Genomic DNA, 19,382 nt, shown 5'->3' on the forward strand with positions numbered 1-19,382 from the left:
CTTTCTCATTCTCCCCTACCTCTCTTCTTTGTCAGGCCATAATTCAATTTTCATTCAAGAGGTTTCTCCCTTTCTTACTCTTAAGACTAGGAATCTGACCCTACACTAGGATTGTCTTAATTGCACAGTGACAAAAAAATTTAACATTAAAAGTTATTAAAAGTAATTAGAAGTGATTTATTTTTAAAACCCTTGCCTGTGTTAGGTTCGGTAGCACTTTAAAATTGTGTTTTAGGTCACACACTAACACTCTGCAACCGTTTGACATAAATATTTCCAACTTTAAATATTTGATTTCTTGTCAAATAGCCAAAACATCCCTATTGATTTTCAGACTGAAATAACATCACAATGACGAGTCTGGACATAACTGCCAGCTATTCCATCTTGGCACACACATTACATCGAAGACACCTTCCAAGCTGAGCGTGAAGCTCCTTTTGTATTGTACCTTAAATACGTAGAAATAAGTTAGCCACAACACTGCTGCATAGCTAAAACTCTAAACCAACAAATCACAAGTGGATCAGCTCTATAAAGGAGCTGTAGTATGTCATGATCCTTTTTCAGCTTGCTTGTTCCATCCCTGAGTCATTTGGTGTGTATGACTGACCTCAGTCATTGCTTTGACCTTTAAGAGCAGCAAGATCTGATAAGTCCTGTAACAACGGGATGGATCTAGCTCAGCTCAGGCTCATTGAGTGCAGCTCTGCACAAGGACCTCTTGCACTGGTATCAATAAGGGTGATGCAGATGCTGGAAAGAAAATAAACTGACAGATGGCACTGAGGAGTGCCTCCTTTTGATTGATGAATAATACATCTCATTAAAGCAGAAAATACATGCATTGACTCAAGTCAGCAAACAACAGACACAGAACCCCATAGCCTACAAGATCATGTTTCAGAGGTGTAGCTTGCTTCTGCATCTGGGATTGCTGTGTCCCTATTAAAAAACACAGCCATCTATGAACAACAGAACAGCTCTCTCCCTTCCCATTTTGGAGCCCAAATATTTAAGACCACTTATAATACCACAGTCACAGTTTCTCAAAGTGATCTCTCTCTGGGGAACTTATCCAGGCAAAAACATGTGCCTGTGAAAAACAATTTTTAAGATCCCAACATAAAAAAAAGGGAAGGAAAAATAAGGAAGAACATGCAAGATACTGCTTCAAAATCACTCACAGAAATTACCCAATTAACACAATATGTATTTTCAATATACTTTTATTGTTTACTGAATTATATTTGGTGACCGTGTACTTAAAAACTACATATGCACCTCCATCATAATATTAACCTCTTATTTTGCCATTATCAAAAAAATCAGTTACATTTAGAGCTTGCTTTTGTCACCAAGAAGTAAACTTTTATTTTGCAGACCTGTTGATTACAGCAACACCAGTTTCAGTCTTATTTCTGAAAAACTAAACACCGATTTTAAACAGAAATTAAACAATGAAAAGGTCTTACCTTTGTGCATCCTTCTCGACTCCAACTCTTTGGTCATGGTTGCCAGGCAATGAGGAAGTACACTACCACAGCTGTTGCTCTGTCCTAATGGTAAATGTCCCTGCAGAAAATTTTGTAAATATGTACTTAAAACTGTATTTCAAGACTTTTTTTATCAGCAATGGCAAAATAATGTGCTTTGTCATGGATATTAGTGTCATGTCATATCAGTCAGCCATCGATATTTCCATTGTGTACAGTCTCTGTTAGGCCAAAATGTTTTCAAAGTATTACCTCCACCTTCCTGCGGTTTGCTAATTCACCATGTCACAAATAAAGAGTATTTTCACTGTATATATAACTTTACCATTTAGAGGCCTCCAGTAGGAAAGAAAGCAACACGTTGTGTCTCTAGAATCAATTTAAATCAGCCCAGTAATACAATCCCTGAGACAGAAATCATGTATTTATGATTAATGTACTACAGCACTGCATTTCCAGAGGTCAGAAGAGCGGCTGGAAGTACAGAAGGTTTCATATATATTCCCATTTGATAATAAACCGAAAGTCATTTCAAAAGTCAACTTCATGCATGAATTTGGGGGGTTACGTAATGCTTAAGAGTGCTACCCAGCCTTCCCTCTAACCCAGTAGAGGATTTCCTGAAGAGACTGGAGGAAATAATAGTATAGTAATAATAATAATAATAATAATACTAATATAGTAAATAGCAGCAGCCACGTACTTTGTTTGCGATGCTGCGTCCCAGCGTGGCACTGTTGAAGTGGGGAGACACAGATGGGGTGGTTTTCTTGTGGGGCAAGGTATCACTCAGGTACGTGCACTCCCTGTGCTGCTTCTTGCGCTCCTCCAGGTTTCTGAAATGCTTCATGGGGAATTTGATACAGTTTTGACAAAATGAATTGATGCTCTTGCTCAGTTATACTCTATATGGAAAATACTGATAGTCTGGAAAGAATAAAATCTAACATACAGAGCACCTCCTGCTTCACAGTGCTTTCCATCACATTAAAGTCCAAATTATTTAAAAAATGCATTAAATTCATATGCACATTTTATGTACATGTCCCTGTACCTTTTCTTTTGTGTTAAATATTCAAGTCTAGTGTACAAGTGGAACCCAATTGCAAAGGAAAAGTCTTCCTCCGAAGTTTTTCTAATGAATTGGTGGCTTAGAACCAATACAGCTTTTGAAAGTCATTGTTCGAATGTATATGGAAAATTAATTTAGGATTTCACATATACATTATTGCTGCAAGACCTCTGACAGTTACAATGGCTCCTGAATATTAACATTTGCCTCCTCATTATAAGGGTGAATTTTTGTTCGGAAACATTCAATAATACATTGTGTTGATTTTTAAATGAGCAGTTGCCTTTAAGTGCAACACTCTGAGCACAATTGACTTACAGTCTATCACTCTAAAGTCCTCACACATAAATCAATTTTGTGGCCACCATAACAAAAGCAAACAAAACAAAATAATCCCAAGTTATCAGCTTTGAATCTGTTACCTGTTGTTGCCTGCGGTGTTTCTTAGCTGGCAGAGGTGGAGGTGTATCAGATAAAGGAATAGGATCTACATGAGTAGCCATGACCTCAGGCCAATGGACTGATGGAAGTTGAGCAATAGAGCGAGGAGAAAGAGAGTGAGGAAACACAAATCCAGAACAGAGAGGTGATCTTAGCTTTATAGAAAAAAGAGAAATTACACACAGAGTTTTCTTTCTGGAATTTCTCAAAAGATATGGCACATAAAAGCTGCAGTTTTAGCACTGTGTTTGTTGAAGCATTTAGTAGGAAAGGAGGTGTACTCTATTGCAACTCTCAAGGCATACTGAGCTACCAGAAGCAGCACACCAATGCCAAATTCTAAACCAGTTTCTGCCTTATTGCAATGCAGAAGTACGTGGCTTTACAATTATAACGTTATTCCGTTCCTTTAAAAGGGGATTTAATCAAAATTTCACAAAGAATGAAGAAAAGAAAGTAAGCTAGAAAACAGACTGGACAGACTCCATGAAATAGCTAAGATAGGTAGAAGCTATTCATCACCCATAACAACTCAAGATATACTTCTACCATGTTACAGGGCTGGAAGAATCAGAAGCTACAAAACACACAAAATGAACACCTGAACACCACTAATCAAGTTGTCATAAGCTTGTCCACAGATGGTTTCCCAAAAGTGCATTACATTATAGCGTTTGGCAGGCAAAGTTTGTCACTTAGTGCTGCTTGGGTCATTAGAATTCAGGTTTTTTGGCCTTCAGAGTCCCATCTACCTCATCAAAGACACTTTACAGCTGGAGCAGTCCTTCAGCTTTACTATTAACCTGTTATCTGACTTGGTAACTGGCAGAGGGCAATTTGCTTTCAGATCAGTTTGTTACATGTTGAATTACCAAAATATAAAAAATAAAGAAAATAAAAAGGCAGCTGTGAAAGAACAATGCAAACAAAGGGAAATGTGTCTCAAACAAACCTCTTTATTTTGTGGCTGGCTCGTCAGCACAGCCATGGAAGGCTCAGTGGCAACTGCTTCAACATCTGAGGGGGTCTGAGTGGAAGGGGATATATTCGTGGAATTGCCATACAGCTCACTAATTTCACTTACACTGATATAGCCCTAAAAGGAGGAATTCAGAAGTTAAAAGGAGCAAAAGCCAAAAGACATGCAAGAGTATTAATGTATCCAGTACAACGAATGTTAGTTTAGAGTGATTCAGCCAAATATTTGTTATCATTAAACTACTTAATCATAAATAAAATAAAATTACCATCAAGATTTTCGAGTGTTAAATACTTGGATTCTGAAAATTGTTCTTAATTTAATTCCAAAAGTATTTGTGTAATCAAAATTCAAATGTACATTAAGTGTCCAAAAGATTTTACTAAAATGCAAATACCCTTTAGAAATTATGTAGCTCTTTCTCGGCAAAGCAGACTGAGTGAAAAGGAAGAATAAATCTTATTCTGAAATCTTAAGATTTTTTTGTCTCTGATTAAATGACCTGATTTGTTTCTTGCCTAACTATATTGAATGACTAACAGAACTGAGAAGGACATCTGTAAGGACAAGCCATTCCCATAAATTACATTAACATATTTTCATTTTGCAGCATCTGGAAGACACTTCTAACTTTTATGTTACCAGAAGAACCAGGTAAGATGCTGTTAGTGTTAGCCCTGCAGCCATTACAATTTGCCTTTTTTTTTTCTTTTCTTTTTTTTTTAATTAAGCAATCATACAGAAAGTGATAGTCTGAGGGATGGCAAGAACATCAGTATGCTTCTGCCTGCTGTTAAGATTTATGCAAGCAGATTGAAGATATGATGGCAGAATGGACTTACTGCATGTATTTTGGTGTTAACTGCACAAATGTTTTTTAAGAAGTAAAATATGGATTCTAATCCATTATGCATAGGCTACCAGGCTGTACAAGGTCAAATGTCCTTATTTCTTATCCATAGAAAACAAGGCTATGCAAAAGGAAGAGTAAATCACTGTTGAAGCAATGTCATAAGGATGATCTAGAAATATGTTTATTTTTAAATCAAGATGTAAAGCTGCTTTCACACTGACAGTGCGTGGCAAGGGCTGTGTTTCTATTACTGCACCAACAAAGTGCACACATATCAGTGTGTATACTTCAGCAATTCCCTAAGAGAAGCCACAGACTGCTGTAGTATTTCTTCTTTTTAGAAATACCTAAATTTACCAATGATCATAGAAGACAGCTTGAAAATAACTACCAACACTACTATCTATTAGCATAATTTTCAATGTATGCTATCAGTTCTTTCAAGCAGATAAGACAGTTCTGGAAAATTATGTATCATACAGTGAACAAAGCACTCTACAAATGGGAAACAAATCTTAACTCTCATATTATTTGGTGACCCATTAATAGAGGAAACTGGCTAAGATACTAAAGTTTATCTCTCAAAACATGTGACCACAGTACAGTAAACTAGAATCCAGTATGAATTGACATAAAACTTGCTTAACCATCTTATAGGGGCAGTTTATCAGTAACCAAAACTCAGCAATTCTGTAATGCAATATTGTGCTAATATTCAAGATATAAACACTTTCACCTTTATATGAAGAACATTCAGTTCTGACTCACAATGCTAGTGAGGATTTAGAAAGAGGATAAAAACCTAAGTAAACAACAAGTGACTGTACACTAGCTCAGACCCCAGTTACATTTAATTAAATAAATGGTTTCAAGTCAGATTAGTCATCCAAGTAATTTTTTTAACGCTGAACTTTTAAACAGCATTGATTTTCCTTGGCTATTTAAGTACTGGGATAAGCATCCTGCTTCTTTATGTGAGTGTTACTCTCTTGCTGTGCAGGCTGTGAGTCAGCTCAGAGTGGTGGCAGAGGGTTACAGATGTGTTCTTTGGTGAAGAGGGCTGGCAAACATTGGATCACAGACCTGACTGATGCATGAGCAACCCTATGGTGTAATGAACTGCTGTGCCAGCAGTCTCTGCAAGCCTGTCTTTGGTGCCTGATTTTTAAAGGCGCCAGGACAGTCGGAGTAGAATTAAACTGGACCAAGACAAACATGGCATCTGACAAAGGTATTTCCTTCATAGGACAGAGCCTGTGGAAGCACTGAGGATGAAACAGATAATGCTTGCTGTTGCTTCTCTTGTTTGCCCTGGAGTAAGTCTTGACTGACTTCACTGTGGTAATCGGAATGACACCACTGAATAATCAACTTCATTAAAAAGAGTGCAGCCTCACTCTATGTAGTTGCATTTTGAAGTATGTGAGTAAACAAGCCATGAAGTGTATGTGAAAATAAAAACCAACCAGATAGCATCTACTATCTGGTGAGAGAATGGGCAGATCCATCTCAAAAGGAAAACAGTGAAGCTTAGACTTGCCAGATGTCCTGGTGGAAGGTCAGATGTCCAGGTCAGAACACAACCTAGGACACTAAAAGTCTAAGAAAGCAAGGAAGGGTCCTCAATCCCACTGGCATGTGAAACTGCATGCTAGGAACTTGGAGATCAAATAAGCAAGTCCCCAGTTCCCAGGTGCTGAAAGGCTGCTTTAGACTTCAAAAGCCCAACTTTCCAGAGTGACACCTACTTCACTGAATGTGGCAGACCTTGTTCAGGGCTTCAATACAAGCAGATCCAGCAAGTCCACTCAGAACTCTTAAGCAGAAGTTAATCAAGCAGCCATACATGCCTGTCACTATATTTTAAATGCTAAATTTTCTGCTTCCTTTAACTGTTCAAAAAAGTGAAATAAATAGCTCAATATGTATCTTAGAACCAAAATAGCTCAAAGTCTTCAAATCAATGCTTTTTAAAAAGAACAAAATGTTCATTTGTTCATCCTTTAGCAAAGAGCCTTAGAATAAGGGAGGGGAGGCAATGATAATGCAAAAATAAGACCAAACTGTATTTGTACTTGAACAGTTAATGTAAGATAGATCTCATTCTTCTTCATTTCAATGAGGTTTAATTGTCTGTTTTGAGAAAATTAGACATACACACACATTCCACACACAAAAACACCAATCATTTCTCCACAGCAAGAGATTAAAGCCATACCAGTTACATTTGGAAGAATGTCAAGAGAAGCTATTTTTGCTCACTAATGAATTGAGACTTCTATGAATAAGTTAAAAAAATAGCATGAAATTACTTTGTAGAGATTTGATGACTAGGACTTCACTAAGTACTACATACTGAAGTGCTTTTGTATAAAGTGTTCTTAAAAGTTAGTTATGGTAATGTCAAAAGCAGAGAAACTCTTTACCTCTTTCAGACTACTGGGACTGACAGGAAATCCCTTTCCTCCGGAAAGTGCGGAATATTTCTTTTCCAGATTACAGAGATTTTCTTTTTCCTGTTAAAACCAGACATTTTATATTAAATACCAACAGCCATGTAGTGAAAATAAATGTTAGCCATTTCTTTAACTATGTGAAGAAACACACTGGGATTGAAGAGTGGAACTGCACAGCAGAGCTTCAGCATCATCCCTTTAGAGCAGAACGGAACAAAAAATGGAGGTGCTGAACAAAAAAACAAATGAAAGACTTTATTTAACAACCACAGCCAGACAAAGTAAGTGCTCCTTCAGCATTTTGAAAATCATGATTCTGCTTAGTGAACTGAACATGTTTTCTCTCATGATTAAAAGCAGAATGTAAAATGGACATGAGGGGTTCATGCCAGCTTCTCACTACCCAGATGTTAGCTGATGTGAAGTAGCTCATCTCATGGACTCACAGGGGCTATTAAAAGCCAAAAATCTGAGCACTGTGTGCACAGTCCCAGCAGGCACACAGGGAGCACAGGCTTCCAGCTTCAGCACGTGGGTGGGTGCCTCTGCTTGAGTCCTCGGGGAAGACAGCACCTCTAAAAACACTCTTGATTATCAAACACCAGTAGTGCTTTCTCTTAAGAATATCTGCTGATTGACTGCAAAAGATTTCCTTTTTTTTTTAGAAAGTGAATGTCTGTCACATTATTACCAACTTGTTATCTTCTGCACAACTGATGCTCTTCTTGTGCTCTACATTCTTTTATTCTATGAAATGCACTTTTATTTGCATGCTAAAAATGAAAGACAAAAATACTTACCCTTTGCAGCATCATTATTAAGTTGTTTTTCTCTTTTACAAAATGATCTTGTTCTCTTTGTGCTTGTTGGACAATATGACTGGCTTGTTTTTTGAGAGCAGAAATCTTTTCCTAGTATAAGAAAATCAAAATTTACATTATTTATTTTCAAATCTCAAGACAACCTGTAGCAAAGATCCTATTCATGAAAGTTCACTTATTCATGTGCGTGACTAAGCAGCACGAAAATAAGTTTTTACAAGACAGCTCACTGCTCTGAAGGAGATAATTAAATAAGAATTAGAAAGTAAAGAGGAAACTTATTCAAGCGACAAAAGAATAATTGCATATATTCTTTGACAATTTAGTGAATAGAATACATACTGAACAGAACTGGTTTAGAGATCCAACTCTGATTTCTGAAAACAAAGTGGCATTTAACTGATTGAGATAGGACCTTAATAACTAATTTTTTAAATTACTGTATTTTCTTAATTTGGTAATCTACTATTATTTTAACAAAACAGCAAAATCAATAACAAGCCTAAAATAACTGTCATTTTGTCCAGAGAATACAAATCTCCTTTCTTAAAGAGGAAAAAAAAAACCTTTGGTACTTTTCTAGAGAAAATTAAAGAGTTTCATTTTCACATGAAATATGCAAACAGGGCATGAAATGTTATCAATTTCTTTCTTCTTGAATAATTGCATTACTTGATCTGTGTGGGATGTCACTGGACCATTGTCTTTGCTCTGCTTCAAAAACTCTTTCAAAGAGGAACATTTTGCATTATTTCTTGCAGATGGGCAGGCTGTAGATTCCCTTTCCTTGCCTTTATGCTCAGCAACAGAGAACAAATTCATGGAGTGCTGGTGCTCTCACCTTTCTGCTGACAATGCTGCGCTGATATTCAGCTACTTCATGCAGGAGCTGTTGTGTCAGATTTTCCTTCTCTTCATCTAACCTGCTTTCATGTTCAAGCTGCTGAAATTCTAAATCTTCAAAGTGTTTGCTTTCTATGTCCAGAATATCAGCATCCTTAAGGAAAACAAGAAGGTAATATAAAAAAACCCATAATCATGCTTTCACGGACACCGCAGATGAGGTTCTTGCAAACAAACACAAAAATCAACCTAAAATCATATTTATGTATTTCCTACAACGTGTCTCACCAGGATCTCAATACTTTTAATGATCCCCTTGCATAGTAAGAGAGCAAACAGGGCTAATTATTACTGTGATATTGCTTTCTCCATCACTCCTGCTGTCCCTCTTGCTAAGAAGCACCTGCATAGTGTGGGAGCTGTTTTGCAGCACTCAGAGCAAGCAAAACCTCCCGAGCTGGCTGGGCTCTGCTGTAGCCTGGCTGGGACACCACCAAAGCCTGAACCCACCTGGTGAGGCTGTCACATGCCAAACTCAGAGGGCATTTGCTTTCCAACCAAAAAGGACAAAGTATCACACCTGTACCCTCGGAGAACTGCACGTGGAATTAACTGCTGAAAATTGCTCCCTGTGCAATTAAGGACTCTAGTCATCCACCCTAGCCAGTAGGTACAGTACTTCAGAAAAAGTATCAGCCCACTTTTATGCATTCCCCTGAACTGATACCATGTATTGTCAGAAAAAGAAGAAGTTGAATGCTGCAGAAATGAACCAAGAAATAAAAACACACCTGCCTTCCACTTAGGGATGCTGAGATAAAACCTACGGTGCTTTTCAGCACAAGAAATGAATGCTAATCTTCCTCCTGCAAAATCTGTGCATTCATAATATGACTACCTGCTTACAAGCCTCAGAATCCTGAAGAAAAGGGTGTGTTTAATAATTGCAGCATTAGTAAATGGTAAGGCTGTCTAAAATAAGCACACTGTACATGACTTGCTGCACAAGAAAACCTACATCCTGGAAGGAAAGCAAACTTGTTCCTTTTCTTATTTCAACGTAAGGCAAAGGTTAGTGGCCAAGATAAGCCACTGCTAAGGTAGGTCTCTATAAAATGAATTCAAAACCAGGTTCCAGTGTACCAGAGAAAGACAAGATGCAGAAAGTGAAGAATCCAAGTCACCACATGGAATACAAGCATCTTCTCCTTACTCTCCAAAGATGTGCCCTTTACTTGTAGGAGATAGTGAAGAGATCAAAAGCAAACGTGTGGGCTAAAATTTACAGGAGAACAGTTACACCTACAGTACAGAACTGGTCAGACATCTTCAGTATCCCCAAAAAACCCAAAAGGGCTTTGCCTGGGCCACGAAAGTCAGTAAATTCAGCCTATTGTACACAACAATAACTGATACTGAGGCAGTAGAACAGATTTCAGAGAAGGCAACTGATCATGAAAAACCCAACTGGGAACATTTAAAATACGCTTCCTCTGCCCAACAGGGAGAGTGTACATGCATTTCAGACACAGGGAAGCAAGAATTTGCCAGCTGCCCACCCCAACCCAAACTCCAGACCCACCCTGCAGCCAGCTGCTACAGTGAAATTGGCTGCCCACTCCCCTGGGCACAATTTACTAAGTAATTGAAGCCCTGGAGAGCCACAAGGGAATTTGTCTCCTGTGTGCTTTCCTTGTTGTTAGCAAAGTAGCACAACGGAACGTGCTGCAGACTCAGGTGCTTCACAGGATGGTTTGGTTTGGAAAGGACCTTTAAGATCATCTCATTCAAACCCTCTGCCACAGGCAGGGAACCTTACACTAGACCAATTTGCTCAAAGTCCCATCCAACCTGGCTTTTAACACTTTCAGGGATGAGAAGTCTACAAGTTTTCTGGACCACCTGTTCCAGTGCCTTACTGACCTGAGTAAAAAATTTCTTCCTAACATCTAATATGAACCTTCCCTCTTTCAGTTTAAAGCCATTACCTCTTGGGTTATCACTACTACCTGCTCTTTTAAAAGGTGCCTCTTCAACTGCCTAGAAGACCCCTTTAGGTGCTGGAAGGACTCCCTGGAGCCTTCTCTTCTCCAGGCTGAAAGAAGCTCTCTCAGCCATTCCTCACAAGAGCAGTGCTCCAGCCCTCTGGTCATCTTTTTGGCCTCCTCTGAACTCACTCCAACAGGTCCATGTATTTCTTTTGTTGGGACCCCCAGTTATTTTTGGGGAAGATATTTTCTCTATTTTGGGTACAATATTTACAATCATTTCATCACTGCTGTCACACTTGGGATCAGTTTGAGAGCTACTGGGCATTAATTTAGTGATAACCTCTACTGCATTGACCACAGCAGCCACAGCAAACTCCCACTACAACTGGCCTGGAATAATATGCAATAGAACAAGCTGGACACTTAACTACACCCTCACATTTCAAGTTTTGTCCCACTTTCAAATCCAAAATCATTATTAAGACAACTTGCATGGAATAAAAAAAAATTAAAAAAAATTAAAAATAACATTTGACTGAACAGGTTTCTAGAAGCCTCTTGGTGGTCAATAATGGAAAGAGATTTACTACCATCCCCCAGCAACAAGACTGCACTATCTCATGAATTAATACATTCAAGCATGTGACTGCAGAGGAAAAGCTTCCTTTCAATATGTATGAGGCATTACATAATACTCCCCCTTTTTTTAAGGTAACATACAAAAATCTTTAAGTGTCTTGTGCTGCAAGCTGGCACACTTTTTCTGTAGCAACTGAGAATTTAACATTGTTGTTTCCAAAGCTGGGTTCTTTATTTTTTGGTCTTTGAAAGAACAAAAAAGAATTCTGCAAATAAAACAACATCTAAAGAGTATTTCCCATAAAGCAGAAAAGCCTTTTTTTTCCTTGCGGCTAGTACAGTCTTTATTCCTGATACAAACACTCAGGACAGAAAAAAAGACTTAACTTTTAGATGGCCTCTTGAGCTTCCCATACTGATGCTTTTAAAATTATTTCCCCCACCCACTAAAGCTAACTATATGTGCTGTATAATCCACTTAAGGCTAATGAATACTAAGATTTTTCCACAGAAACTAACGCTTCTTTCACTGACTATTGTAGCTTTTTTTTTGCTTTCAAATATTACAAAACTAAAATCAAGCTGCAGTTAGACTTTATGGAAAGTTTATTTATACCAGTGTTAACACTGTTGAAAACATAGAGCAAAATAAACCTATTTTAGTAACAGGTAAAATCTTCGAAATTAACTTTTCCAAGTACAGTTCAGGCTAACTTATATATTGAAAAAAAGAAGTTATCCATGGCTTCACCAAGATGGTCAATTCCTGTCTTTGCTCACACAGGTAAAGAATGATGTTCTACCATCCATTGAAACATCACAACAGCTTCTACATCACCCAGCAGGCCTAAAGGGCTATTTACAGTACGTGACTGACCCAAAGCTTTAGAAACATTCAACACCAAATGATTTCTCATCCACACATTTGCACTTTATTCCTTTGCTATTATGCACATAATCTACTACAAGCAATCCATTAAAAAAGCCCCAAAATCCATAACCCTCATGACTATTACAATTCAAAGTTGCAAATATGTTCAGACACTGGATACTTGAAAATGTTAACACTTAACTAAAAAAAAAAAAAAAATTAAAAAAAATCAACAAAATTTAAAAAAAAAATAGTGCAATCTTGAAACTTGCTACTGACCCTCTTCAGCTGCTGCTGTAACTGTTCCCTCATGGACTCAGGGCAATTATCAAGCTGCGTCTTCTGCTCGGAGTAAAGCTCCTGAAGCCTCTCTAGTTTTTCCCTCTCAGCATCAAGTTTTAATTTTTCCTGAAGCATGAACCAGAAAATAAAGACAATTACCTTCAAACCCAAGCAGTTGTTAGTGATTATGACAGTGTGTGGCAAAAATCTTACTGAACAGTTGAAGCACGCAGGTCAGAGACAGAAACCTCGTTAGTTGAAATGCAATGGTAGGATGCAAAAGGATCAAAACAAAACATTCATCATTTTAGTGGGGTGATTAATTCTCTTCCTCATCACTGTGCTCTGGACCTGTGCCTGGATGATGCTGTTAAAGCCCCCCACCCAAACACTTGTCTCACGTAATGTAAAAAAAAATAAATAAATAAAAATAAGGGAAGTGTAGCCATGTTAGTGAGGTAACCAGTGAAGCTGAGGAAGAGTAGCTTTTAGAAAGCAAAGTGGATGGAAAATGACTGCAGTTTGGCAGTGAGGGAGAAATGGACCTTCCCAGGAGAATGAATTTCATGCCTGTGTGGCTCTGTACAGATAAGTACATTTAGCAAGCAGTGAAAAGCCAGAATGAGACAGAGCATTATAAAGAAATAACTCTGGGCCAGGCAATCCTGTTGCAGCAGAAACACCAAGAGATCCAGCAAATTTGCTTCAGGATATAGGAACTGTAACCTATTTGTGGGGATCACAGGGGACAGCTTCCCTGGTCTCCTTCAACTAGTTCAGCTTTCCTTTTGTTCCACTCAAGCAGCAATACTCAGCACACTGCTTCTCACCCCCCAAAGCCTTTGGTCTTTTAATCTTTGTAATCCAATACTACATGATTTCCTGTGCAACACTGCTCCAAAGACTGGCTGCACATCCCTTAAAACTTGCCTGTAGACTGTTATTTATATGGACCAAAGTTTGGGAACCAGTAAATCAGAGCACAGAGCACTTTTTCAATGTCTTTCACTTACATCTACACTGGCCAACATGGCAGGTGCATTTTCTACAATTCAGCAATTAATAACTGGGAAACAACAATTTATGCCTGATATGCCAGGCATAAATAATCAAGTAAATCCCTGAAGCCAATCTCTCTACTATCTTCTAGAATCACACCTGTGTAGCTCTCTTCTCCTATTTGTTCTTCTGTGGTAATGCATCTCCTTCCAGGATGGTCTCTAGCTCTCCTTAATACTCAAAAATTAGCAGTATTCTGAGTACTCCAAGAACAGCTGAATTCTGTCACAGCATCTACTCATTTCCACTATTTCCAGTCCCAATTATTATTTAATTTTGAAATCAAATGCGTGGTGCTGTATGACTGGACATTGCATCCCCCTTTGCGAAAGAGAAGGAATGTCTTTCAGTACACAGTACCTGAATTGTGGGAAAACTTCCTCTTGCTATGCCTGACAAGTTTCTCAAACCCTTATGCATGGCAGAGGCATAGTAATAAACAGCTATTAGCTGCCTGCTTTCTGGATGATTTTATCTCTAAATCTGAGTGGGATCAGGGGCTGGGATTCAGTTTTCCCAGCATCTAAAAACAACAGGAAGAATTTTTATTCGAGTCCAGTGTCAACCAGAGCCCCAGCTCCATTATGTTCATTCACATGTGCAGCTTCTCAGTTCATACAATCAGATGAAAAACATGCTGAACACAAACACATTTTATTAAGCTTCTGAAAATTAGCAATTGAGCCAGCATATTCTATGACCTGATCCTGTACTAGCTTCTGTCTTAACAACAGCAGCAGGGGTCAGAAATACAGAGGATGTAGCACGAGGGAGCTGCACAATGAGGGAGAAGCATACAACTCCTGCGAGGTCACCTCTAGACCACTGTCCCCATGAAGCCCCATTTGCTGAATCATCCTTACTTCCAGCACAGAAGGAAAGCTATGAATAAACTGGTAGCTCCTCTCCTCACAAACTCCGCTGCCCATTTAACATTCAGCCCACAGTCTGCCAGCTTGTTTCACGCTTGCCTTTTCTGCCCACCTAGCCATCCAAAGGAGCAAGGACTTCTCTGACCTTAGCTGCAGTGCCTCTGAAGCTATAAATAGCTCTCTAAATGTCTGTACACTGCTACAAGCATGCTCATTCCTGCTCTACAAGCAACTCAAACCTCAAGTGTGAGGAGACATCATCAGCAAGGATAAAACTCCCGGAGAATCCTGCCGGAGATACTGTTACATGCCTCAAGAAATTAGAAATGTATTCCTTTGAGATTGAAAGTGATACTCATCTGGTCTATTTATAGCATAGCAAGTGCGAGCATCCCATCAAACCGGCTCCCTTCAAAATGTGCAGTCTTAACAGGAAATATCTCTTTCAGCAACGAGAGGCATTTATATGTTTTGCAGCTGTGGAGTTAAGTTTGCTGACGTCTCAGGCTGTGCATTGGTGAAGTCCATTTAATTCACAAAAAGTAATTTGAATGAGAATGAGAAAAGAGATGTGAATGAGAAGTTTTTCATACAGTGTTTTCTATGAGTGAATCAAGACAAGCTCTTCTAGAAGGGGAAAGATTTGTGACTTTGCAAGCCAAGTGCAAGACGCAGCCGAGGCAAGGTCTGAGGCTGACTCCACATCTGTTTGCTCCAGAGCAGCCGGCGCCATGGCTGGGAGCAGAACCCAAGCTCCTGCTGCTCATCCTCATTTAACCATGGGAGCTGAGACTTGGTTAATCCTTCTCTGCAGACAGCCCCAGCACGGATGCCAGAGGCACATCAGCTGCAGTCTGGCTGAATTCTTAACATCCTAGTTCCAGAAAAAACAAATGCAACATCTGGTCTTTGCCTACTGCCTAACTTGGCCTATGATCTGCCTCTGCATGCATGTTGTGAATGAACTTGGGTCAGCCAGAATACAAAGCAAGGCTGACGTGGGGTTTGATGATATTGGGGCAATGCTTGGGTCAGTTCTGGAGGACTTCTGGGAATTGTGAAGTATAGCGTAGCAGTAGAAATAATTGATATGTGACACTGTCCCCAAAGGCAGAGACAGGATGTCACATGGTATGAACACTGACCATAAGTGATCAACACGGGTCAGAAAAAGAAATCAATCTTTAGCTCTGGTAGAACTGATTTCAGAGCAAAGAAAGAGCAAAAAACCAAAGACTATTATGCACAGCACATCTCACAGATGATCCTGACAGAGAGGAGAGGAAAGGATAGCATCAAAGGGAATCACAGCCCCTAGAGGAATGGAACAACAGGAAGAAGGACAAACTAATTGCTTCAGTGTTGTTTCCAGTGGTTAAAGATGCCCTATGCCTGATCAATACTGCTACTTTAAGCCTTAGTGGTTTTCCACACCATTTCTGCAGACAACGGCTACTTTTCAATTTGTCTTTCATTCCAGTCTGCTACTGCAGGCAGGTTAGCTGGCTAAAATTGTAGAGCAACATGTGGCTGCATGGATGTGTGTCCTCTGAACCAACCTTCCTGCATAAACTCATAGGAATTCAGAAGAAATTAAAGTAAATTGGATGAAATACAGAAAACTTCTCGAAAAACCAGCTAAAAACTGGACAAAAATACCCCTCAACAAATAAGAACCCTATCATTTTACCAGCTCACTGTAAAATGAATTGTAGGGCTAGGTGATTTGGGCTCACTCATCCGTGTTCTAAGTCTCCCTGCCCCCCAAAAGAACATTAAAAAAACCCAAACAAACAAAAAGTCTCCCTCCAAAACCCAAGGTATGTGTTTGTTTCAGAGAGAAATTGTAAATAAGTCTACAAGGCAAATGAAAGGAAAAAAACCCAACAACCTGAATGATTCACTTCTAATATTTTCCATGATCAAGTCTGAAGTACTCCAGGATTTTCTTCAGTCCAACTCACCTATAAATCATCATGTTTTAAGGTAGCAACAACTCGTAACCCACACTAAACTTCAGACATGCATGCTCAGTCCCTCTCAATATGGAATCAGCTGGTCCCACAGGTTTCTGAGAAAAGTAACTGCATACAACTGACCAGAAAATCCCACTGGAGTAAGAGTCTCCTGTGCAAACTGTACATGCTCCTTTCTCTATTTTCTGACTACTCTTTCTTGCATTCCTTGATCTCTTTAAGGACAGATGCATTAAACTTGACCCAATTTAATTCTTTGTCACTAAATCCCAGTCAATTTCATGACAAAAGCTATTAAGAGGACAAAATAAAAAGTATGCCAGGCACATGAAAAGGAACATAGTGAGATAGAAGGTTGTTCATAACAGTTCTTTTTTCTGTATGAGTGGTAACTAATTTATTATATAACAGTTTGTATTCAGTGATGGCATCTATACAAGAGATCACAATGGCTTTATTTCAGATGCATGCATTAATCTACTGTTACAAAGCATTTTAAATCAGAGTAAGTGATCCCTCTGCTTCAAATAAAAAAAAATCCCAATTGGTGCACACATTAACCTGCCACTAAGACAATTCAAGTTCTTTGGAATTCCTAAGCTCATTCTCTGACCATTGCAATTTGTTGTCCTAGTGAACAGATGCGGGGGGGAGAGGGGGGCAAAAGGAAGCCTGTGATTCTAAAGCACTGCTCCTTCATGAGTGCAAATGAAGAAACAATCATCCAAACCACAAGAAAAATACATTCTAGTCTGAAAACTCAAATTCTTACAGTCTTCAACATCTAGATGACAGTAAGAAGATTCCCATTAGGGGCATAACTCATTCTGATATTTCCCTCATGAATGTTTTAAAAGAAAGCTGGTGGATTCAGGTTTTTCTCCTTGAGTGTTTGTAATCATCTTTGTGGTCATTAGTGTTCTCTCTGCAGGATATCCTTATGTGGATACATCCAGAATATACAAGTATTCCTCTAAAGATTTAATCTTGTGTGTTGTGTCTTAAGGAGGTAGATAACTTTATGGACATGGTAGCTCATCCTTTTAAAATACTTGCTTACATCTTGCTGAGCTGGAATCTGACTACCAAATATTTAAGACTCTATGCTACAAGTCATTTTTTTCAGATTCATGAGGATAAAATCCAGCAGCAAGAATTCTGCATCCAAAAGAGAAAGGATTGAGGAGAGAGGCAACCAGTATACTTAACTTTCATTGCTGGTGGCTCACCAGACAGCTGCTTTTTCCTTTACTCTGTTCTTGCAAGTCTTTGTAGTACTAATTCAGCAAAGAGATTGAACTTCAAATGTTTGGGATCTTCTGTCAATGACTGAAAAAATATTTCCACAAAGCATGGGGACAACATTAAATGTGCTCCAAAAAAGAGGAGTTATCCCCTGACAGCTGTTTGCATTTTCTGCTCTTGAAGAGGGACAGGAAACCTGGGTTGATAAAGGAGTTCCAGAGTACATGTTTCTCCATGACATAAGTCAAAGGTCCTCTAGAAGAAAAGGAATAATTTCCCCCTCTTTTTTAAGAGTCTCAGCTTTTGCATAAATACTCGTTTTGAAATGGTCTCCCAGAACTCCCTTTTAGCTGTGTTTACCTCCCACAGCACATCTGATGAATTTCACTACTAATTTATTCTTGTTTATTCATGCTTACTGATCTGTTTTTTCTTTCCCTGTCTATCTGTTACTTTCAGCCTCACACTTTACTTGGAGACACGGTGTTTGGGGAATCATTAACCATCCTTCTCCACAAATGCATGTTTTAAAATGGCACAGATTATGGAGGCACAGTGCAAAACAAAGTACATTGCAGAGCTGGATGACATCCAATCAGGCAAATACAATTTTCTCTGATTTCCTTATAGGCAAATGTCAATCCTGATCTAAGTCTCAGGGGCGAAGGTTTGTCGGAAGGAAGTTGTAAATATAAAGAGGACCCTGGACCTGAGGTGCTTTCCACTGGAAACACCACTGCCAGTACTGCCATGGTAACTACAGGGAGCAAGGCGCTGGCGCCAGGGAGAAGGGAAAAGGGAAAAGCTTCACCTTCTTGCTCATTTTGGCTACTGTCCAGCTCAGCTCTCTCTAGAGCAGACTGTACTCAGTAACTTTTTCAAGATCCATAACTAAGCTCTTTCCCAGAAAGCTTCAAGCTGTATTTGTCAAACTGTGTTAATAAGGACTTATCAGGGCTCTCTCTACATAAATGGAACTTCTGATTATTAGCTTAATTAGCTGATATTCACATACGTACGTTGTCATCTTTTTCTGTAGAGAAGGAAGGAAGGAAGGAAGGATTCCAGGAAGGAAGGAACCAACCAACCAACCAACCAACCAACCAAGCTGTTCACAAGAACAGCCAGGGAGGCAAAGTTGGGACTTTTCCCCATACCCTAGCACGGTTTCCAGCACAGCTGAAAGCACTGGGCATGTGAAACAGCTCTGGAAATAGCTACCCCAGTCAGGACAACTGAGTCCTGACAGCACTTTTACCTGGCACAGGCAGGGTACCACATCAGAACTATGCCAAGTCCTGTGGGGATGCTGAAATGTTCTGTCATCTTTTTGAAACAGCAACCACCCACAGCTCTGATATTGAAAACCCAAGTAAACCAACACGAGCTGCTTCACTCCTTACAGTGTGTGTGGTGGCATAATCACAAAGGCAAGGGAAATGGTTTCAACTCACCTGAAGGTGTGCACTACACCATCTTCCCCACTGGTTCACTTGTTCACTCCCCCATTAGTCCTGCCTCATGTTCTAAGAGGGTTGAGCACGGG

At 39.2% G+C, this 19,382-nt stretch overlaps 1 protein-coding gene across 2 annotated transcripts in view; it reads right to left on the minus strand.

Moving 5' to 3' along the window:
- The window catches only part of PHLDB2 (pleckstrin homology like domain family B member 2), a 50,802-nt gene that overhangs the window by 14,413 nt on the left and 17,007 nt on the right, over window positions 1-19,382 (minus strand). The window contains exons 5-11 of one of the 2 annotated variants that reach the window (XM_062511987.1): window positions 12,682-12,810; window positions 8,960-9,115; window positions 8,098-8,208; window positions 7,268-7,357; window positions 3,962-4,105; window positions 2,200-2,340; window positions 1,476-1,575 (exon numbers count right to left, since the gene is read on the minus strand). In XM_062511987.1, coding sequence (XP_062367971.1) covers window positions 1,476-1,575; window positions 2,200-2,340; window positions 3,962-4,105; window positions 7,268-7,357; window positions 8,098-8,208; window positions 8,960-9,115; window positions 12,682-12,810 — 871 coding nt within the window. The remainder of the gene's footprint in view (window positions 1-1,475; window positions 1,576-2,199; window positions 2,341-3,961; window positions 4,106-7,267; window positions 7,358-8,097; window positions 8,209-8,959; window positions 9,116-12,681; window positions 12,811-19,382) is intronic. The other variant, XM_062511995.1, reaches the window with a different exon arrangement.

Source organism: Cinclus cinclus, chromosome 2, assembly GCF_963662255.1.
Source record: "Cinclus cinclus chromosome 2, bCinCin1.1, whole genome shotgun sequence".
Taxonomy (NCBI): domain Eukaryota; kingdom Metazoa; phylum Chordata; class Aves; order Passeriformes; family Cinclidae; genus Cinclus; species Cinclus cinclus.